This window comes from Pongo pygmaeus, chromosome X, assembly GCF_028885625.2.
Source record: "Pongo pygmaeus isolate AG05252 chromosome X, NHGRI_mPonPyg2-v2.0_pri, whole genome shotgun sequence".
Classification (NCBI taxonomy): domain Eukaryota; kingdom Metazoa; phylum Chordata; class Mammalia; order Primates; family Hominidae; genus Pongo; species Pongo pygmaeus.
In genome coordinates, this window is record NC_072396.2 from 38,072,708 (window position 1) to 38,096,166 (window position 23,459).

Consider the following 23,459-nt stretch of genomic DNA (forward strand, 5'->3'; position numbering starts at 1 on the left):
ATACCTTACATAAGAAGTCAGTTTTTTGCCACCCTGAAGGGAAGGACCTTGAGCAAGGCACAGTGCTGTGCTGGCTTGAGGTCTGACCCGGCACACTGCCAGTAGTGGTGGCTACATGGGTGCTTACATCACCACACCCCCAGTTCAAGGTGGCTCAGCACAGAGAGGGAGACTCCATATATTTAGGAGAAAGTAAGGGAAGAGACCAAGTGTCTCTGTCGGTAATCCAGAGAATTCTTCTGGATCTTATCCAAAACCACCAAGGCAGCACCTCCACTACTCTACAAAAACCACAGTGTTATTGGGCTTGGGACACAAGTCCCAATCCTATTGCTGGGTATATACCCAAAGAAAGGAAATAAGTATGTCGAATAGATATTGTACTCCCATATCTGCTGCAGCATTGTTCACAATAGCTAAGATTTGGAAGCAACCTACATATCCATTAACAGATAAATGGATAAAGAAAATGTGGTACATTTACACAATGTGATACTATTCAGCCATAAAAAAAGAATAAGGTTCTGTCATTTGCAACAACATAGATGGAAGTGGAGCTCATTATGTTAAGTGAAATAAGTCGAGCACATAAAGACAAACTTTGCATATTCTTATTTATTTGTGGCATCTAGAAATCAAAACAGTTGAACTCATGGACATAGAGAATAGAAGGATGGTTACCATAGGCTGGAAATGGTAATGGAGGCCAGGGGTGGGAGGTAGGAATGGTTAATGAGTACATAAAAATAGAAAGAATGATTAAAGCCTAGTATTTGATAGCACAACAGGGTGACTATAGTCAATAATAATTTAAGTGTACATTTAAAAATAACTGAGAGTATAATTGGATTGTTTCTAACACAAATAATAAATGCTTGAAGAAATAGATACCCAATTTTCCATGATGTTTTTATGCATTGCATGTCTGTACCAAAATATCCTATGTACCCCATATATACCTACTATATACCCATGAAAATTAAAAAGTAAAATGAGCTTCTCTCACTTATACTATATTTTAAGTAGATTACAGAAGCTTCCCTGGTAACTTTTTCCAGTATTTAAATAACACCATTGTTGGATGACATAAGCTTAAGAAAATATTCATCACTCCTGGTGAGACAATACATAAATACAAAAATACATAAATATTTTATTGCACAGAAAAAGGGCAAACAGAGATTTGAAGAAAATCTAGGAGAATGTGTACACTTGATTTATGTGAAGAAAACTTGGTTATTCTATTAGAAATGTTAACTGGCAATGCAAAAATGATTTAAATTTAATTTCCAAGGTTAACTTTATTCATAACACTGCTTTTGGCAATGAAGATCTCATGAGAACTCCCTCACGGTCATGAGAACAGCACTGGAGAAACTGCCCCCATGAGCCAATCACTCCTACCAGGTCCCTCCCTCAGCACGAGAGGATTACAATTTGAGATGAGAAATTTGGGTAGGGACACAGAGCCAAACCATATCACTGGGCCCCTGGCCCCTCCAAATCTCATGTGCTTTTCACATTCCAAAACCAATCATGCCTTCCTAACGGTTCACCAAAGTCTTAACTCTTTCCAGCATTTATTCAAAAGTCCAAGCCTGAAGTCTCATCTGAGACAAGGCAAGTCCCTTTCACCTATGAGCTTGTAAAATCAAAAGGAAGCTAGTTACTTTCAAGATACAATGGAGGTACAGGCATTGGGTAAATTTTCCCATCCAAGTGGAAAAAAAATTGGCCAAAACAAAGAAGCCAGAGGCCCCATGCAAGTCTAAAACCTGCCCAGATAGTCAATAAATCTTAAAGCTCCAAATTCTCCTTTGACACCTAGTCTCACATTCAGAGCATGCTGATGCAAGGAGTGGGCTTCCATGGCCTTGGACAGCTCCACCACTATGGCTCTGCAGGGCACAGCTCCGCAGCTGTTTACATAGGCTGGTGTTGAGTGCCTGCAGCTTTTCCAGGTGCACAGTACAAGCTGATGATGGATCTACCCTTATGAGGTCTGGACAACGGTGGCCCTCTTCTCACAGCTCCACTAGGCAGTGCCCCAGTGGGGACTCTGTGCATGGGCTCCAAACACACATTTCCCCTCTGTATTGCCTCAGTAGAGTTCCTCATGAGGGATTCACCCCTGCAGCAGACTTCTGCCTGGACATCCAGTCATTTCCATATATCCTGGGAAGTTTAGGCAGAGGCTCCCAAAGCTCAACTCTTGTCTTCTGTGCTCCCGCAGGCCCAACACCATGTGGAAGCCACCAAGGCTTGGGGCTTGCACCATCTGAAGCAACTGCCTGAGCTGTACCTTGACCTCTTTTAGCCGCAGCTGGAGCTGGATCAGCTGGAATGAGGGGCACCATGCCCTGAGGCTCCACAGAGTAGCATGGCCCTAGGCCCAGCTCATGAAACCATTTTTCCCTCTTAGGCCTCTGGGCCTGTGAAGGGAGGGGCTGTTGTGAAGATCTCTGACATGCACTGGAGACATTTTCCCCATTGTCTTGGCTATTAACATGTGGCTCCTTGCTATATTTGCAAATTTCTGCAGCCAGCTTGAATTTCTCCTCAGAAAATGAGTTTTTCTCTTCTCTCTCGGCCTGGACTTCATTATCCATATCACTGTCAGCATTTTGATCAAGACCATTCAACAAGTCTCTAGGCAGTTCCAAACTTTCCGACATCTTCTTGTCTTCTTCTGAGCCTGCCAAAGGGTTCCAACCTCCGCCTGTTACCCAGTTCCAAAGTTGCTTCCATATTTTCAGGATATCTTTATAGCAGTACCCCACTCTGACAGTACCAGTAATCTATATTAGTCCATTCTTACACTGCTATAAAGATACTACCTGAGAATGAGTAATTTATAAACAAAAGAGGTTTAATTGACTCACAGTTCTACATGGCTGGGGAAGCCTCAGGAAATTTACAATCATTGCAGAAGGCAAAGGGGAAGCAAGGCATGTCTTACATGCAGCAGGAAAGGGAGAAAGTGCAAGTGAAATTGTCACTTTTACAACCATCAGATCTTGTGAGAACTCCCTCACTATCAGGAGAACAACATGGGGGAAACTGCTCCCATGATCAAATCACTCCCACCATGTCCCTCCCTCAACAGGTGGGGATTACATTCGAGATTAGATTTTGTTGGGGACACAGACCCAAACCATATCACTCCTCTTCCACACTCTTCATTGGATAAAATGGGTGATTTGACAAGCAGTAAAGAGGTACTGTGGCCATTGCTAGACTAGAACTCCATGAAAGAGTCCCTGTCTCCTACCACAAGTGACAGAGGCATCCATTTGAAATCCTTCTAGAATAAAACATGCAATGAGGTATTTGAGCTCTGAAGCACATGGAGTCAATAATAAAATAACTATCAGGAGAGCATTTAGGATCAGTGGTGATTCCCATTGCTCTGTGTGCTAGTTTCTGGACGAAATGAAGCTGATTCTCTTGTTGAACATTAAATGAAGAATGTGGACCCTGAAAATTGTCTTTCATATCGCCCCCACCCTGCACCAACAGACTCAAAAATTCAGTGGGGAGACTTATGGATTGTGTTTGAGAATTGCTGGTCTACATAAACCAAAGAGGTGTCTACAACCAGTAAACAATTATTTGGGATTTCTGTGCAGCAAACTGTTAAGAGATAGAGGAAGGAAAGGAAGACCATCTTCATGAAAAGTCACATAATTACAGTCAAGTTAGAAATAATAAGACACAGATAGCACCAGTTATTCAGAAAACTGACCAAGGAACAAGAGTTTTGGAGAAGGAGTAGGGTGCTAAATAAAATGTATTTTAATCCTACCAAGAAAGGCAATCCAAGCATCAGCTGTACTCTTATAGTTCAATGCAGATTATCTCCATTGCACAAGGATGGGGAACCAACACCTTATAAAGAAATGCTACCTAAAATGTAGACACACAGTATGTAAATCAAGCAGAATCCTAAAGTGTGGGTTAGCACATCAGAGGAGTGATAAAAAGCCTAAACTCCTCATCCCATCCACGAAGAGAGGCTTGGCATCCTCCTGAGGAAAAGCTTTGTTCTATCTCATACTATAGCCTCACATTTTTAAAAACAATTTACTTAAACTCATTTCCCAGTAGAAATTGAACAAGGAGTATTTGTTCTGTGCAGTTGCATAAGAGAAACTTGACCTTGCCAGAGGAAAGGGCTGTCCCAGGAACACTTGGCAAGAGAGGGTGGTGGTTTGTGCTGCTACGGAATCACAGCAGCTATTTTCTGCTTCTCTCTACATACATTCTCACTAAAGCAGACAGAGGCCATGAGATATTATACGACCCAGCGACCTCATTACACTGCATTTCATTGAAAACCTGACTGTGGTCCCACAGTTCTAGTTGAGCATCAGCCCTGACATTGAATTCTGTTTCTGTATCATCTTGGGCAAGGCTTTATATTTAGGATCACAGGTTCCTCATGGGTACAATAACCATTCCTACCTCACAAAATTTTGAGGATTCCCAAGAATGTTGAAAATCATCTGGTCTGGTAAGGACTCATTAAATCATCTACTTCTCTGGTGACAGAGCTGAGACTGGCTTCCTGGTCACCTTCTTTTTTTTTTTTTTTTTATTAGACTTGTTGCCCAGGCCGGAGTGCAATGGTCCAATCTCAGCTCACTGTAACTCCCGCCTCCCAGGTTCAAGTGATTCTCCTGCCTCAACCTCCCGAGTAGCTGGAATTACAGGTGCATGCCACCATACCCGGCTACTTTTTTGTGTTTTTAGTAGAGATGGAGTTTCACCATGTTGGCCAGGCTGGTCTCAAACTCCTGACCTCAGGTGATCTACCCACCTCGGCCTCCCAAAGTGCTGGGATTACAGTGTGAGCCAACCTGCCCAGCCCCTGGCCATCTTTACTAACCAGTGCTCACTGTGGCCATGTTCCTTAACCCTGGGCCTCACACAGAGCATTGAGGCAGCATGCTGCCCAAAGGCATTTCACGTTTGTAGTTGGGAGTTGACGCTACTTCCATTCTCAAGTTACTTCCAGCAATCTGTTCCTTTGCTTTCCTAGCCCACTTTTGTTGCTTCTTCCTCACTATACTCCTTTCCAAAGGAGAAGAATGTGCTAGGTGCTGGCATGGTGTAGTGTGGGAAACAAAGACAGATGTGGGAACCTCCTAACTGCAGACCTCATGGCTCAGTAGAGAAAACTGAATGGTACTATCTGTGGTACCACCTGCTTAGCCTCCCGCCACCAGTCCTGGAATTAGCATTCCCCTTTTCTGGGGAACTGCTCCACACAAACACAGATTCCAGGTATGTGATTCCAGGAGAGCTTTATGTTGCTACATGTCCCACCTTCCTCACCACAGCTGACTGGTTCTGGGGTCAGAGAGTTGTGATCTCTGCCCCTGTGCTTTGTGTTCCTGGCTTAAGGTTAGGTACCCAAGGACCAGCCTGATTTTATTCCAGGACATCGAGGCAGAAGGAAAACATTTTTCCTTGATCCTCAAGAGTCCATGAGGGATTTTTCTTTTTTCTTTTCCTTTTGGAGACCGAGTCTCTCACTCCTATCACCCTGGCTGGAATGCAGTGGTGGGATCATGGCTCACTGCAGCCTCGACTTCCTGGGCTTAGGCAATTCTCCCACCTCAGTTTCCTGAGTAGCTGGGACTACAGGTGTGTGCCACCATGCCTATTTTTTTAAATTTTTTTTGTAGAGGTGTGTTTCGCCATGTTGCCCAGGACGGACTTGAACTCCTGGGTTCCAGCAATCTGCCTGCCTTGGCCTCCCAAAGTGCTGAGATTATAAGAGGTAAGCTGCCATGCCTGGCCAATGAGAGATTTTAAATTTCACTCTCCAGAAGGAAAAAAAGGAGAAGGATTGAGATATGTGTGTGTGTGTGTGTGTGTGTGTGTGTGTGTGTGTATGTATGTGTATATATATTTGGTGCAGTAAGCAAAAGGAAGAAAGTGTGATAACCCAGAACTATCTAAACCTCTCCTTTTTCTCATCTGCCTTCCCACTGAGAGGGTGTGTTCTGGAATGCACTCCAGTGCCATAAGCCTACAAGACCCTGTGGGTACAGCCTGTGGTTATCCAGTACTTTCTTTGACTAGCTAATTTGATTAGTTAGAAGAGGCTATCTCCTGTAACAAATGTTCCTAATCTCTTTAGCTTTTAAAGTAAATTTTTATTTTTTGTTTTTATCAAGGTCCAGTGCAAGTTGGTGGTGACAATGATGAGGGGATGTTCTCCATAAGTTTTCCAAAGTTCCAGGCTCCTTCTCCAAATTGGATATGTCATATTGTAGGGTCTGTTCCTCTTCTTCACTCGAGACATGGATTGCACAGGGTGTGTCCTGTAAACTAGGCCTTATTTGGCCATACATCAGTTATTTTCATATTCCAATAGCCAGAAATCAGTACATGTCCCCATCAAATCACAAGAGTAGCTTGAAAAATATGGTTTCTTGTGGACCAAGATGAAAACAAATAAGCTTTGGTGAAGTTATTCTGCCACAGTGAGTTTCTCTAATTGGAAGATTTGAAAAGTACTATCAAGTTCATTTTGCTACAGACCTAAGTTTGTTTTTCAGTGAGCTGAGTCCTGTGTCTACTAATTGGTTTCAAATTCAGCAGGGAAGACATGAGGATTAGTTATTGAGTACCTAAAACTGTGAACATACAGGACTTTTCGAAGTAAATTTTAAAAACTGAGTCTTTACTCTGGTGTTTAAGCTTTGATCCTCAAAACATATCTGAAATCACATTCCCTATCATGTGGAGTCATCTCTCCTGCAGAGAGAATTAAGCTTCAGGGTGCAGCAGACATGGATGAGCATATAAAGGGAAGCTGACATCTACCTAGAAGACAGATCCACTAAAGTTTTCCAATGCCAGAGAAATGCCATGCTTTGGGCATTTGGAATAGTTCCTACTCTGCCTGGGAGCTCTATACCTTTATCTCCAAAGGAGATGAGCACTCCCTAATTGACACACTCCACCCTCCTGTTCGTGGGAGAATCCTATTGGTCACCCAGACTCACAACTGTGCATTCGATCCATGCTCATCACCGAGGCTAACCCAGTCCTTGATTCCAATCATGAAAGAACAAACGTTTTCCAGATATTTAAGGAAAGTGAGGAAGATGCACAAATAGAACTAATTCTGGAGGAGGGAAAAAAGGATATAATACAGGAAACAGAAGAAAACGTTATCAGAACATACTCTCAGAGTTTAAGAAAGACAAGAGGTTTATAAAATGAGAACAAGCTGTCATAGAGGGGAACAATCAGGTGACAGGTGAAAGTCCTTGGACACTAGAAAAGTTACTGCAGAATTGACGTAGCGCAGAGGTCTGATAGTGCCCAGTTCCCCGGGCTGCCCATGGAACTCAGCATGCTCCCCCACCCCCACCTGTTGGAAGTCCCGCGTGGCTCTGCACCAGCCCACACCCGCCCGACCTCGTGCGCCCCTCCCCCCATAACGGTCTCCACCGCCCACTTCCGGTCCCTTCGCAGAGCCTGTGACCACACCAACGCCTGGCCCGGAGGACGCCGCCCTCTGCCAGCCGCCGCTGTCGTCCACCATGGTTGTGCTCCGAAGACCCCGCCACCGCCGCCACTGCCCACGCCGATGCCGCTACCTGCTCCGGGCCCCTGGCGAACCCACCGCTTTTCCCCTCCTCCCCGCACCCACGCTGCCCGCCCTGGGCTCCCTGTCGCAGGTGCGACGGTACCACCACCCCAGCTGTGAGGCCGCCATCAACACCCACATCAGCCTGGAGCTCCACGCATCCTATATGTACCTGTCCATGGCCTTCTACTTCGACCAGGACGACGCGGCCCTGGAGCACTTTGACCGCTACTTCCTGCACCAGTCTCAGGAGAAAAGGGAGCACGCCCAGGAGCTGATGAGCCTGCAGAACCTGCGCGGTGGCCGCATCTGCCTTCATGACATCAGGAAGCCAGAGGGCCAAGGCTGGGAGAGCAGGCTGAAGGCCATGGAGTGCGCCTTCCACCTGGAGAAGAGCATCAACCAGAGCCTCCTGGAGCTGCACCAGCTGGCCAAGGAGAACGGCGACCCCCAGCTCTGCGACTTCCTGGAGAACCACTTCCTGAACCAGCAGGCCAAGACCATCAAAGAGCTGGGTGGCCACCTGAGCAACCTGCGCAAGATGGGGACTCCGGAAGCAGGCCTGGCAGAGTACCTGTTTGACAAGCTCACCCTGGGCCGCAGCCAGAAACACACCTGAGCCCAGACAGGCCCCGCAGCCACGGGGTGCCTTCCCCTGCTCGCGCCACCAGGCGGGGCATCCATGTTGCCTTTTCAGAACATCCTCTTCATTTTTCTCCTCTCAGTTTGACCATTGTTAGCAATAAAGTTATCTGTTCTCAAAGCAATAAAGGTGTCCAGCTGATGTGTGTCTGCAGCACTCTCACCTTTTAGGAATCAGGGCACATCCCCATGCAGGTTTAAAGTAGGTATCCAGCAGTCTCTCCATTCAGCTCTGCCCCATCTGCATGCAGCTCAGGATCTGCGGGGGTGGAGGGGAAAGGTATTTTATGGGCCCCTGGAAAATACATTAGTCTTCCCCTTATAAACTTTGAGGGCATGTGGGATGGGGTGGGGTGAGGTGGGGTAGGGTGGGGTGAGATGTGTGGGGTGGGTGGGGTATGGTGGGGCGTGCTGTCTTGGGCCATGGTATCTGTGGGTGCGTATGCATGGTACGGTATAAAGCATGGTATGGAATTCATCCTTGTGGTTGCTTCTGGAGAAGGGAAGGGAATGGGATTGGGCGGAGATAAAAAATAATAGTCTTTAACTTGACATGAAAAGTTATCTTTTTAAAACATGCAAGTGCTAAGTATTCTTGCTTCTGGGCATCAAGATGGGGGCTCTGGGGGACAGTATGGCAGAGTACCTCTTTGGCAAGCTCACCCTGAGTGACACGGATAATGGGACTGAGCCTTAGGCTGCCTTCCCCACAGATATGGGGTGACTTCCTGCATATTATCCTTCAATTGTACCATTTCTTCCATTAAAGCTGGTTAAAAAAACAGCTCAAAAGAAGGACTGAAAAACATAAGGTCAAAGCTGAAGCTCAAATTTGTGATATTGAATATAAAGTAGAATAAATATAAAGTAGAATAAATGCCCCCAAATGTCAAGGCAGTGACTGTCTGCTCTGAAGAATGTAGAGGGGTGGCAGAGAGTTGAAGGTGCAGACCAGGTAGAGCCAGTATAGCTGATCCAGGTAGGAGACTAGTGCAGCTTGAACTGCGATGGTGGCTGAGGAAATGAAGAGAGGTCAACAAGTTCCAGATGGATTTTCGACAAGGGGAGACAAAGTTTACTCATGGACAGGAGGTGAGGAATGGGAGAGGGGGAATATAATGTAAGTTCTGAAGTTTGGACTTGAGCACCTGGGTTGATGATGGTGTTATTATCTCCCGTGGGGATGGTTGCATGTGTCCCCGGGGTGGAGGAGCGGGGAATGCATCCCATGTAAAATCAGATTTCTATTAGACATCCAAGTGGAAATGTGAATCAAGGAGCTGCAAAAATGTCACGTTTGGAAGTAGACATATGGGGGACATTTTATAGATGGTATTGAAGTCATGTGATTGGATGAGCTCACCAGAAAGAGACTATAAGGGAGAGTATGAGAAATCTAGTCCAAAGTGCAGGGCAGCTAACATTTAGAGGATGGTTGAGGTGTTTGAACACCCAGAGAGTTGCTGGTCCCACCTTGACCTTTATCTGCCCCAAGTTTATTAGCTTATTCCCAATGTCTGCCCCAAGCTGATCTCAAAATCATTCTGTTCCTGTGAAGCTCAATGTGGCCTCTGGTTTCTCCTTTCAAGATATAGAGAAAAGTTAGCCTTTTACCTTTTCTTTATGGCTATGGATAGAAAGGTATTATTTCCTAGTCAGAAGAAGATTCCATATGGAAATGATACACCTGTTTCTCTAAGATTTTTTTCTTGTTCCCCTTTAAAAACTCTTCTCCTCTCTCAGTCCACTCTCTATTTGACCAAAGGAAACCTCCATCCATGTAAACCATAACGTTGTCCATGTCTGTTGAAAAATACTTAAAACATCTATTTTCTGTGCCACAAAAAAGTTACAAAGAAACAAGAAACAAAAAAATCTTGTTTCTTTTGTGGGCTACAAAGGTAAAAGTCAAAAATTTACAGACTGTATACTTTAGTCAGAGGCACTTGGGTAGTTCGCATCATTTTAAAGCTAGTGGATTGTTTTGGGCATTGTATTAGTCCGTTTTTCATGCTGCTGATAAAGACATACCTAAGACTGGGCAATTTACAGAAGAAAGAAGTTTAATGGACTTAACAGTTCCACGTGGCTGGGGAAGCCTCACAATCACGGTGGAAGGTGAAAAGTATGTCTCACATGGCGGCAGACAAGAGAAGAGAATGAGAGCCAAGCAAAATGGGTCTCCCCTTATCAAACCATCAGATCTTGTGAAACTTACTCACTACTGGAAGGACAGTATGGGAGAAACCGCCCCAATGATTCAATTATCTCCCACTGGGTCCCTCCCACAAAACGTGGGAATTATGACAGTACAATTCAAGAGGAGATTTGGGTGGGGCCACAGTCAAACCATATAAGCATTTATTAAGATATGAACAAGTTTAGCAGTGCAATAATTATCTTCCACATTTCCATATGAGTGCACTTTAACACTTTTCTTAAAAATTAGGATTCTGGCACTTTGAGTTCAGTTTCCAGAAAATGCTATTGTCCCTTTACTCATCTCAGTCAAATTTGGTCTTCTCGCTGTAGGTCTTTCTCTGCCTGCTGTAAGGACTTCTGAATTTTCTGACTTTGTCTCAGCTATTACCTATTGAAATATATATGTCCCTTGACTATTCTTCTGTGGATATGAGAAAGAACAGAGCAAGCATTAATTTTTGAGTGTTTCACACTTTAAGTTGACTGAGGGGACTTCTTAATTTTCTGTTTCGGAGAGAAAATTTGGTGTAGTGTTTTCTTAATCTCAGATTGCCTGGTTTCAAATCCCATCTTGGCCACTCATTTTGGGTAAACTTGGGTAAGTTGTTTAACTTTCCTGTGCCTCAGTTTCTCCATATGTAATATAGGGAGAATAAAAGCATTAACCCCATTGGGTTGTTGAGATTAAATGAGTTAATACATGTAAATCACTTAGAGCAATGCCTGGCACAGTGTATGTTCACTGTGTGGTACCCATGATTTATCACCATTATCATCCTCTACTCTTTTAACTTTTATTTAGGTTCAAGAGAACAAGTGCAGGTTTTTATATAGGTAAACTGCTGTCATGGGGGGGTTGTTGAATAGATTATTTCATCACCCAGGTACTAAGCTGTGTAGCCAATAGTTATTTTTTTGTTCCTCTCCCTCTTCCCACCCTCCACCCTCAGGTAGGCCCCAGTGTCTGTTGTTCCCTTCTTTGAGTCCACGTGTTCTCATCATTTAGCTCCCACTTATAAGTGAGAACATGTGGTATTTGATTTTCTGTCCCTGCATTAGTTTGATAAAGACAATGGGCTGGAAGCCATCATCCTCTACCCTTATGTTTCTTTGTGGTCTTTATGCTTTGGGAAAATACTTCACTTCTACACTTTGCCACTGGGGGTCTCTCTTGCATGTCTAGTAACCAAGTTGCCCTGCACACTGAGAAGGAAAAACCCTTAGAAGCTGTTTGGTTGTCAGGTGTCTCCAGGACTCAGGAGGGTACATGGCTGTTTTCGCTACCCCCCACACCTCAGTCCCAAGACAGGAGGAAGGTTGTGCTGTGACAACTTTCCGTGCTATTCCCCGCCCCCGCCCATTCTATCTCAACCAGCTTTCCCTTGAATTCACTCCTAGAACACTGTGCTTGTTCTTCCCAAACCCAGGTTGCCTGAGTCTCCTGTTTCCATCCTGAACTTCCTCCCACTCTTCAGAGATGGACAAGAGCAACAGGATGAAGTGCTCACCCTGACCCCACCTTCGTCTGGATGTTTGGAGCTGAAAAGGAGAGGAATGGCTGGGTGGGCATTGGGGGGAGAATGAGAAAAAGGGAACACATTAGGGCCACTGATAACATAACTAAAATCAGCATATCATCATGAGCTTTGGCATAGAGGTTCTCAAGCTTTGCTGCACATCCAAATCACCTGCAGAGCTTTTGAAAATCTCAATGTCCAGGCAGCATCTCAGACCAAATACATAAGCCTCTGGGGCAGGGCCTGGGCATGCCAGACATTGAAAACCAGCACTAGCATCTGGCTGCTCAAAGTGTGGTCTGTGGACCACCAGCATCAATCTAAACTGAGAACTTGCTAGCAACGCAAAACTTCAAGCCACATCCCAGGGCTACGGAATGAGCATCTACGTTTTAACAAGACTCTGGGTGATCAATTTGCACACTGGAATTTGAGAAGCAGTCTTTAGCACCATGATTGCCAAATATGGCTGCACCTTGAAATCACCTAGATAACCTGAAAATAATACTAATGCCTGGACTTAATCAATGTGCTCAGCTATGGAGAGTGAGAAAAAATAAAAGGAAAAATAAAAAGACAAATAAATGCTAAAGAAAGGTGAAAAGTTTAGAATATTTGGTAGCTTTAGGTGAATTCAGGGTTGCAGCAAGTTACCATAAACATGGATTGGCAAAGACTTTCTATAAAGAATGAGATAGTAAATGTTTTAGGCTTTGCAGCTACTGCAAAAGACCTCTGTCTCAACTACAGACTCTCCTGCTGGAGTGAAAAAGTAGCGACAAACAGTAGTTAATTGAATGGGGTGGCTAGGATGTTTGGGGCTGAAAACATTGAACAATGCCTGACTAGCCTTGTTGATGGATTCTTCATAATCACATATTCATCACAGAGGCTGTTTAAATCAATGTGCTCAGCTATACCCTCCTGTCAGTACTAGAACAAATACGATAAAAACTTACTGTAACATCTACAATTATTGACTCAACAATAATTGATCTCTGTCTCACACACACACTAGCTTTTATCTATTTTGTTGTTTATCACAAACTGGTTTGTTGTATAGCATGGGCTGGCAAACTACAGCCAGCAATCCTAATCTGGCCTCCACTTTTTTTGTAAATACAGTTTTATTAGAACACAGCCACCGCATTCAATTACCTACTGTTTGTGGCTACTTTTTCACTCCAGCAGGAGTGTTCGTAGTTGAGACAGAGGTCTTTTGCAGTAGCTGCAAAACCTAAAACATTTATTATCTCATTCTTTATAGAAAGTCTTTGCCAATCCATGTTTATGGTAACTTGCCGCAACCCTGAATTCACCTAAAGCTACCAAATATTCTAAACTTTTTACCTTTCTTTATGCATCTGTGTATCTTTATATTTTTCCTTTTATTTTTTCTCACTCTCCATTAATATTCTAGAATGATTTGGATATTTGTAATATTTTAGACACATAGGGAACACTCACACTTACTAGAATTTCAATTGTTACCTTTCAGACTAACATCTTCGTATATTTCAGCAATTCAACCTCTTGCCTTTGTGTCTTCAGTTTAGCCTGTCTCTTGCTGTGCCTTTTTTTAATTGAGGGCCATCAGTCATCCCGCTTCTGGAAGCATCAGAGTGGAACAATGCCTGACTAGCCTTTTTGGTGGATTCTTCATAATCACATATTCATCACAGAGGCTGTTTAAAGTGTGCTCGTTTTTAAGTTATTACAATCTATTCCCATCATTTTTCTGTCTGTGAGGCATTTACATTTTATTAATATGCAAAGCTACTTCCTGGCATGAGGAGAAATATACTTCTTCCATTTTATATCTATTTCAAATTTTGTGTTTTATAATGTTGGTTTTGGTTTATAATTTATTGTAATGATATATTAACTGTACCACATGCACCAAGGATATTTATTTATTTATTTCCCTTGGGATACTTCTCTTTGCATGAGTGTTTTCCTCCCAAATGTTTAATTATTCTATGAAGTATACTGAAAATCAAAAGTTCCAATTTGAAACATGTATTCAGAACTATAAATCAAGAAATTGACTTAAGGTAAACATTTTTAGGAAGGGAGCATTCATGCAGTTATTTCTTTTCAGCCAAATAGCCATTCTTTCAGCAATTTATATTAGGTTCTGTCATGTGTTCCACAGGCTACGCTTGACAATAGGAATACAAGGTGACTAGGACACAGGTTCTGGTCACAGTCGGACAGACATACAAATAGATGCCTCCAATATACTTCAGTACGATCTACAAAAGAAATAAACACAAAGTGCTATGCGACTCCAGGAGAGAAACGGGATCTAATTCTCACCTGACGAGTCAGGAAACACCTGCTGTGGAGGTGACATTGACTCTTGAAGGATGAATTGGAGTTCCACAGCTGAAGAGAGAAGAGAGTACTTTAGTTATGCTTCTTTGCTGCATAGGAGCCAACAGAGAGGGAACAGTTACAAACACAAGGTTGTAAGGGGATCTAGTTGATGAGGTGATGTATTTACTAGACACAGAAGGAAGGATACATTGTTTTATATTTTAAGGAACTCCATAAAACCCTCCTCTGAAAGGTCATCACTGACTTACTAGTTAACATCAACACTGGTCTCTTTTCAGCCTTTGCCCTGCTTGATCACTCTGGAGCCATTTAATTGTGTTGGTTAGTCCTTCTTTCCTTGGTTTTCCTGTCCTCTCTTGGTTTGCCAAATATTTATCTATAGAGAACTACATAGATTTAATAATCCTCTTGGATTCTGCTTTTGGCCTCTTCAACTCTTGCTCTGTGTTCATTTCCCCCTGAACCTAGCCACCCCCAGTGGCCAGTTTCTCTCTCTCTCTCTCTCTTTCTCTCTCTGTGTGTGTGTTCCAGATGGCTTATCTTGACCGTGACACTTGAACAGCCACCTATGAAACATCTCCCTCTGGGTGTACCCAGAACACTCATACTCAACAAGTCCCACGATTAATTCATTGTCTTTTTCTCAAATACTCACTAGATTTGCCACACCTTCCCCTACACTCACAAGTAACACATTTTATAGTCACCATAGATTTATGGTTCTTACTCAGCCTGAATATATGTAATATCTCTCCTCTCCATATGCTCTTCTCCCCCTCAATGGGCCTTATCTTTTTCAGGCTATGATGATCTAGGATCTAACAATTTTTCTAATCTCTGTACCGGTCAAAGCTCCCTAACCACAAAATTTGACCCTGGCTAGTCAAAGCAGAAAAGGAATTTTTTAAGAAGGATATACAATAACAAACTTGGAAGGCTGTAGGACCAGGCTCAGAAAATGGGAAGCATCATGCAAAATGGAGCCTTGTCTGCCATCTGTCTTGTCCTATTTTCTCAAACAGGAATGGTGTTCAGATGTTGAGCTGCCCAAAGTATTAAACATATAATCTAGTTTTTCTAACCCTCTCTTAATAGATGATAATGGTGCTCTTCCCAGATCCACTTGACCAGCAGAATACCCAAATGCTCAGCCGCTTGTGAGCACTTCAGCTGATGGCTTATGCCTGTGACCTTCTCAGAAGGAATACCCTTGGCTAACTGGGACAGCCAATGGCCCTGCGACACAGAGGTACAAAAGCCTGGACCCTTCCCTTTCTCTCTGCTGTGAGATTTATGCTCCAGAATCTGTCTTGTGTGAAGACAAGGTTAGACATTGACCAAGATCACTTATTTGCTTGACTCCTTCCCCTGCCCTGTCTTGCAGTACGTGTTTCCTCCAGAGCGCATGCCTTTAATAAATCCCTGCCTCAAGCTCCGCTTCCAAGGAACCCAACCTAAGACCCACCCTCAAACAGAGTTGATCACCTTCTCCTTTGTCTTACCTCCATTTATACTACATTTCTTGTTAATGGCACTTGCCACTCTGTATGGCAATTGTTTCTTCATATGCCTGGATCTTTTAATAGGCTATGGAACAATGGAGTGCAGGAAATGCAGGAATTTTTTCTCTCATTAAGCCCTAGTATATACATAAACAGGAAATTAAAAATGGTAAGTTGAACTTAATTGAAAATAAAAGTCAGATCACAGTGGATTAAAGAATGAGTAGAAGTGAGGTAGTGGAACTAGTTATTATAGTGCAAGGTTATTCTTTCCAATGTCCAAATGTTCCTTGGAATATTATTATTGGCCTACCTATTTTATCCACCAACTAGATTGTGGATAACTGAACAAAAATACATTTTTAGTAATTAGTCGTTACTCAGAAGGATTTTTTACAAGACATAAAGTTCATGCAATCTGGTTAATTTTCCAAATGGGTCAGATATATTCTTTCTTTCTTTGTTAGCTTTGTTATTACTTACTCAGGAAGGGGTCACTTTTGAAATTTGTGACTTAGCAATTTCTTCCACTTCAATGTCAAAAATAACACTGCATGGCCAAGGCTAGGGATTTCATACATTTCTTTAGCATTTTTGAAGCCTACATTCCTTATCACTCTAGAGACATTATGTAAAATTATTTCATATTTGACAAATGATTCCAGTTTGATTATCATTTTGCCTCATCTATAGAAGTCTGTGTGTGGACAGTCAAATAATTTACTGAACATTTGACTGATTATTGGACAGTCAAATAATTTACTGAACATCTGCTGTATACAAAATACTATGCTATCAATTGTTGGGGGTTAGGAGGTTGACAAGTAATATAAATAGTCTCTATGCTGAAGAAGCTTGAGCTAGCTAGAATTGTGGCATAGCTTAGAATAATCTACAGAGGACCTCATCAATCAATTTCAAATTAATTAATAATTGATGCTCAGCCTGTAAGGACCAAGAGGATACAGCATGAGGGGATGATTAGCAAGAACTAGGTCAATAAACAAAAGAAGTTTTCTGGAGAGAAGTGTGCTTAAAGTGTGTTGATGAACCTCAATTTAAAAGACACTTTCTTAATATTCCTGTCTAGCCAATGCCCTCCTTCTTGTCTCTACCCTAGAATTCCCAAGACATGGACAAGAATTCCTAGAATTCTGACCATGCCATAATCAAACACTGGAAGGAATTGAGTAGGTGGTGACTAGTCTATATTTTAAGTTGAGAGTCTCACTGGGCTGCCACTTGGTGAGATGCCATTGGTCCAAGTTCTGACCCTCATATTTATAAATCCACAGGTTTGACTTTCTCAGTGAACCCAAAGGTGAACAGCTTCTCTGTGAGTGATCAGCAGACATTTTCTATAAAGTATAAATATTTTACAATCTACAGGCCATATTGTCTTTGTCACAACTATTTAACTCTGCTGTTGTGGTGTGAAAGTAGCCACAGATGATATGTAGATGTGGCTGTGTTCCAATAAAACTTTATTTACAAAATGTAAAGGCCAGCCAGATTTAGCCTACAGGCTATAGTTTGCCATTCCCTGTTGTAGAAGACTGACTCACACCAACAATATTTCCAAGTCATTAATCAGCCACCAGTAGGACTCATATAAGCGGGACAGATTATTACTGCATCTTTGATCAGAAATTGGCCACTAGAGAAGCTCAACTTCAAATCAGAAGTTTGTTTAGTAAGCAACAGGTGAGGCAAATGAAATGTTTTGGTTTGTGTTCTTACAGAAGTGACCCTGATACGGTTTTGTTAGTTGTCCCCTCCAAATCTCATGTTGAAATGTGATATGCAGTGTTAGAGGTGGGGCCTGGTGGAAGTGTTTGGGTCATGGAGGTGGATCCCTCATGAATGGCTTGGTGCCCTCCCCATGGTAATGAGTGAGTTCTTGCTCTATTAGTTCATGGGAGAGGTGGTTGTTTAAAGGAGCCCCTTAAGTTCTCCTCTCTCTCTTGTTCCTTTTCTCACCGTGTGACATGCCTCCTCCCCCCTTTGCCATCTGCCAAAAAGGAGAAGCTTCTGGAAGCCTCAACCGAAACCATGAAGATGCTGGTCCCATGTTTGTACAGTCTGCAGAGTGATGAGCCAAGTAAACCTCTTTGCTTTATAAATTACCCAGTCTCGGGTAGTCCTGTATGGTAACGCGAAATGAAGACTCTGAGGCAATGGTTTAAATGTAAGTAATTTATTTGGCAGATAATCCCAGCAACTATCAGTAAGGAAATAGAGAAATAAAAACGAGGAATGGAAAGAAGCCAATAAAATTTGCATTACTAAGCAAGATCGATCACCAAACTCAAGGAGAACATAATCTCACTGGGAGAACGTGCCTCTGATTTATACCAGTCATGGCACAAGGGAGCTGGGATGTTTATCCAGTAACTCGAGCCATCATTGGTTGGGGGTTGCTTGTGGGGAGGATCAGAAAGAGCTCCAGTGTCCAAAGAAAGGCTTCAGGCTGAGGGTTGTAGGTGCTGGCAGCTGGAAGTTGGACAGCATGTATGAACATGGTAAATGCCAAGGGGCTATGGAGGGAGGGCACCAACAGCATCTATTAGACTTGTTTTCTCCCAAATGATATTCATAAGGTAGCACAGCTTACTGAGTAAATTTTCTATTACAGGATTTTTTTTCTGAATAAATAGAACTGCTCCTGTAAATCCAACCAACCTTCCTCTCCATGGTATTGGATAGGCATTAACACATATTTTTAACAGTTAATCCGTTTTGTGAAATAGTTTCCCTTAACCATAGTTGGTATAATCCCAATATAGAACATATTAGAATTGTCATGAATATAGCTTTTTCAAATTGTTTTATGTTTTGTTTACTAATATCTTTTTTAATATTTGGGAATCATGGGGCTTGGGACTGAAAGTGGACCAAACCTCACCCCACTCTTATTTGGCCTTGGTGATTCAGTGTATTATCTGTGCTCTCTTGCCATATTTATTGTTAGAGGTAGCCAAAGGATGGCCTGTGGGAGTAACTATGGAAAACAAGAGTGTGTACACACTCTCTGAGGGCACACCCTAGTTTTGGAACACAACCCCATAAATGAGGAACTCCACAATGCTGGCATGTCCAGGGCAAAGTTCTTAGGCTGTTCATTAACTTTGTGCACCACTTCCATTCTCTTTGAAGCCAACCAACAGCAGTCTAAGCCTAACAGTTGAGCTCATGGGCTTTGGCACCATGCAGACCCAAGGTAGATTACTATCTCAGCCACTTGGCTTTGCTGCGTGGCATATTCATTCAGACATAAATGTCAATACCTTCCTGGGCATCCTATGAAAAATCCATTTTCACAAAAGCATTTCAGGACAATGTAGACTTTCTTAACATTTCACAGTAGAGGCCAAGAAAGAGTTCACATCATTTTCCTCAAAGCAATCAACTTAAAAATTTCAATTGACGTTTATATTCTCCCAAGTCCCTTCTTGGCCTACCTGATACAACGATTTTCTCTCTGTCCTTCATACAATGCTCAGTGTTATAGGCTCCATTCTCTTCATCCTTCCCCTCACTTCTTTTCTCTTCCATTGTGATATGCAATTGAGCCCCACTTAGCTCTCCAGCTCATCAACATAAAGGGTTCTCCAGTTAACAGGACCCACCTGCCTTAGAAGGCAAGTGCGATTATATGTTATTTGTGGCAAGGGGTAAGGGATGAGAATTATTTCATATGCCTCATGTATCCATAAAGGACTTCTACTTAATATGTATTTTTGTGTGTATGTACATTTCCACTTCATTCCCTGAGAACTAAACACATGTTGGTAACACTGCCAGCCTCTCTCTGCTCCTTTGTCTATTCCTTTCCAGCAGTGAAGAAGTATAACTTTTCTGATCAGAAACAGTAAGAAAAGGAACAAAGTAGATGTGTATGGCAGCCATTGAGGTGTGCCACTCAGAGAACCTCTCAGGAAAGAACTTGCCACTCAGTTGCAGGGAGTGCAGCTAGTTGACAGCCTCCAACTTTTGAAGGCCACATTCTTCTCGGGAAGCCTAGCCAATGAGGAAACACAGAAGAAATGCTAAGGCCTGACCGTTTCTGCCAATATGGGACTCAATTAACAGGAATTATTTGCTTTGGAGCTGCCCTAGGTGTTGACTGAGACTTTGTCAAATCTGCATTGAGATCCCAGGCTTGCCCTGCCCAAACTTACTTTCTCCCCCTCGCTCAATCTTGCTTTCTCGCCTCTTTCCTTTCATAGGTGTCATAGCCACAGCATGGTCTAAGACTTTCCCTGCCCAGTTTTGCTTCCTCCCCCTTTCATCTTTCACAAGATTTTTTTTTTTTTTTTTTTTTTTTCTTTTATTATTATTATTATTATCATTATTATACTTTAGGTTTTATGGTACATGTGCGCAATGTGCAGGTAAGTTACATATGTATACATGTGCCATGCTGGTGCGCTGCACCCACCAACTTGTCATCTAGCATTAGGTATATCTCCCAATGCTATCCTTCCCCCCTCCCCCCACCCCACAACAGTCCCCGAAGTGTGATGTTCCCCTTCCTGTGTCCATGTGTTCTCATTGTTCAATTCCCACCTATGAGTGAGAATATGCGGTGTTTGGTTTTTTGTTCTTGCGATAGTTTACTGAGAATGATGATTTCCAGTTTCATCCATGTCCCTACAAAGGACGTGAACTCATCATTTTTTATGGCTGCATAGTATTCCATGGTGTATATGTGCCACATTTTCTTAATCCAGTCTATCATTGTTGGACATTTGGGTTGGTTCCAAGTCTTTGCTATTGTGAATAATGCGGCAATAAACATACGTGTGCATGTGTCTTTACAGCAGCATGATTTATAGTCCTTTGGGTATATACCCAGTAATGGGATGGCTGGGTCGAATGGAATTTCTAGTTCTAGATCCCTGAGGAATCGCCACACTGACTTCCACAAGGGTTGAACTAGTTTACAGTCCCACCAACAGTGTAAAAGTGTTCCTATTTCTCCACATCCTCTCCAGCACCTGTTGTTTCCTGACTTTTTAATGATTGCCATTCTAACTGGTGTGAGATGGTATCTCATTGTGGTTTTGATTTGCATTTCTCTGATGGCCAGTGATGGTGAGCATTTTTTCATGTGTTTTTTGGCTGCATAAATGTCTTCTTTTGAGAAGTGTCTGTTCATGTCCTTCGCCCACTTTTTGATGGGGTTGTTTGTTTTTTTCTTGTAAATTTGTTGGAGTTCATTGTAGATTCTGGATATTAGCCCTTTGTCAGACGAGTAGGTTGCGAAAATGTTCTCCCATTTTGTAGGTTGCCTGTTCACTCTGATGGTAGTTTCCTTTGCTGTGCAGAAGCTCTTGAGTTTAATTAGATCCCATTTGTCAATTTTGGCTTTTGTTGCCATTGCTTTTGGTGATTTACCTCCACATATACTGTTTGCACTACTAACTCTGTCTCAGAGTCTGCTTCCAAAAAGACCCAAATAATACAGTGTGGCTCTACAGCTCTACTTCTCTTTTTCTGTCTCTCGGTCTCTCTCTTATAATTTGTACAGAAGATTCAAACACTCTTACAATCTCCATGTGCTGCATGTCTTAGGGAATGATTTTCCGCTACGAGTGGGAGGCTGGATTCTTGGGTATATTGTTAGGAGGCACAGTTTCGGGGGTCCATTACGACTATAAATCTAGTCTCATTCTGCAATTCAATCTTAGTTCAACAAGGGTGATATTTTTATCTCTGTTTTATTCCTGTGTTTTATGTCTCAATTAGTTTGTGACTCTGGAGGGAAATAAAAAGGGCTGCTTTATTTATCCTTTCAACCCCAGCATGAATAGGGGTTGAATATTTTTAAATTCTTTTATGTAATTTAGAAGACTTGAATGATTTTCCAAAAGCCACGTGGGGTATTCGTTCTGCTCTATTCTTATGAACTCATTTTAAAAATTCATCCAAAGCATGATCTTAAAAAGTAATGAAAACTGAGCAGACAGACAGAATTCGATTAATAAAGACACTATTGCAATAATTACTTCTGCTGATGGACTTATTGCTGCCTTGAAGATGTAAGGATAGAATGTATGGACTGTGAGCATGAGGCTTTCCTAGAATTTTAGTGTGTATATGTATGCTCAGTGTGTGTGTGTTGGGGGGAGGTTGGTTGGTCCTACACAGGTTGTTTGGAAAGAGGCACTAGCAGACCGGTTTTACGGTACCAGTCCTTTCACAATTCCTGTCTTTGGGAATCACTGTGCATACAGTTTTTGCTGAAGTGTTGGCCTAGGGCACTCCAACCTTCCCTACCAGCTGCCTGGCCCAGCTTGCCTCAGGTGCCTTCTCCGTAGTGTCATTCATTGTTGCTGTCCCATCTGTAACCTCTCAGCTTATCCAGGAGATCATGTGCAACTTCCGTGGACAGTTACTTATTCCTATACTACCAGAGGCTTCTTACCTTAAGCACCTGTATTTCTGTGACTTAGGACATTCTCTGGCTATGAGAGTATGCTACACTCACTTGTGGGGCAAGCCAGGAAGGGCCAGGCAATTTAATGACCTAGAAGTGACTTTCACAAATGAAGAACAGAATTTGGTGGGTACCTCTCCAATTTCCTTCCTTCTCTTGGAGGGATAATTCTAGGGCATGATGTCTCATGATTAGCAGCATGAGAGATAGCAAAGTCTCTCAGCAGGTCCCTAGTGGATTGAGCTCCCTAGTAATAACTTACTCATGAATGTGCCTTTTATTGAATGTCTTCCCCTTTCTCTTTTTTCCCCTCTATGCTTCCTGGTATTACTCCTTGCTATGCACTGAATGTTTGTATCACCTCAAAATTTATATGTTGAAACGCTAATCTTCAGTATGATGGTATTTGGAGATGAGGCCTTTGGAAGGTAATCAGGTCACTAGGGCGGAGCCCTCATTATGTGATTAATGCACTGAGAAGACACGACAGAGGTTGTTTTCCTCCTTCTCTGCTCTCCACCATATGAGGGTACTGCGAAAAGACTACCATTTTCAAACCAGAAAGAGAGCTCTCACCAGCACCCAACCATGCTGGCATCCTGGTTTCAGACTGCTGGCTTTCAAAATAGTGAAAAAAATACTATTTTTCTTTCAGCTACCCAGTCTATGGTAATCTGTTTTAGCAGCCCAAACTAAGACATCCCCCAAATAAACTGCTTGTATGCAAACCCTTCTCCCAGGATCATCTTTTGGGAGAACTCAAGCTAAGATACTACCCTTGCTCTTACCAGATTTTTTGGGGAAATTAAAAGAAAGGGTGAGGGTAAGAAAACAGAAAGGAGCAGATGTGGAATTTAGCAGAGTTGCAGAAACTATGGAGATTTGGGGTGAAGAACAAGGAACTCCTATGGTGACTTTCTCCAAAAAGGCTTTGAGAAAACAACCCCTCTCTATTACCAACTCCCAAGGCACAGTCTCATATCTATGAGCAACCCCACTTCTAGTTTATGTGTGATTCAGTTTCTTCCAAGCTAAACCTGCTTGACTTGACCAGAAGGCCAAATAAATTCAAGCTTGCTCCAAACATGTCTCTTTAGATCAGGTTATTCTCATTTGTAATGAAGAAACTGAGGCAGCTAACAGGTTGATCATTTGTAACACTCTTTTTTAACTATAACATTCTAAAATGTGGGAGAAGCTCTAGT

At 42.6% G+C, this 23,459-nt stretch overlaps 1 protein-coding gene across 1 annotated transcript in view; it reads left to right on the forward strand.

Moving 5' to 3' along the window:
• Positions 1-8,376, forward strand: part of LOC129025044 (ferritin heavy chain-like) — a 67,958-nt gene extending 59,582 nt beyond the window's left edge. The window contains exons 2-3 of the mRNA XM_054472502.2: positions 5,691-5,785; positions 6,186-8,376. Coding sequence (XP_054328477.1) covers positions 7,563-8,228 — 666 coding nt within the window. The 5' untranslated portion in view covers positions 5,691-5,785; positions 6,186-7,562 and the 3' untranslated portion in view covers positions 8,229-8,376. The remainder of the gene's footprint in view (positions 1-5,690; positions 5,786-6,185) is intronic.
• Positions 8,377-23,459: the final 15,083 nt, after the last annotated feature.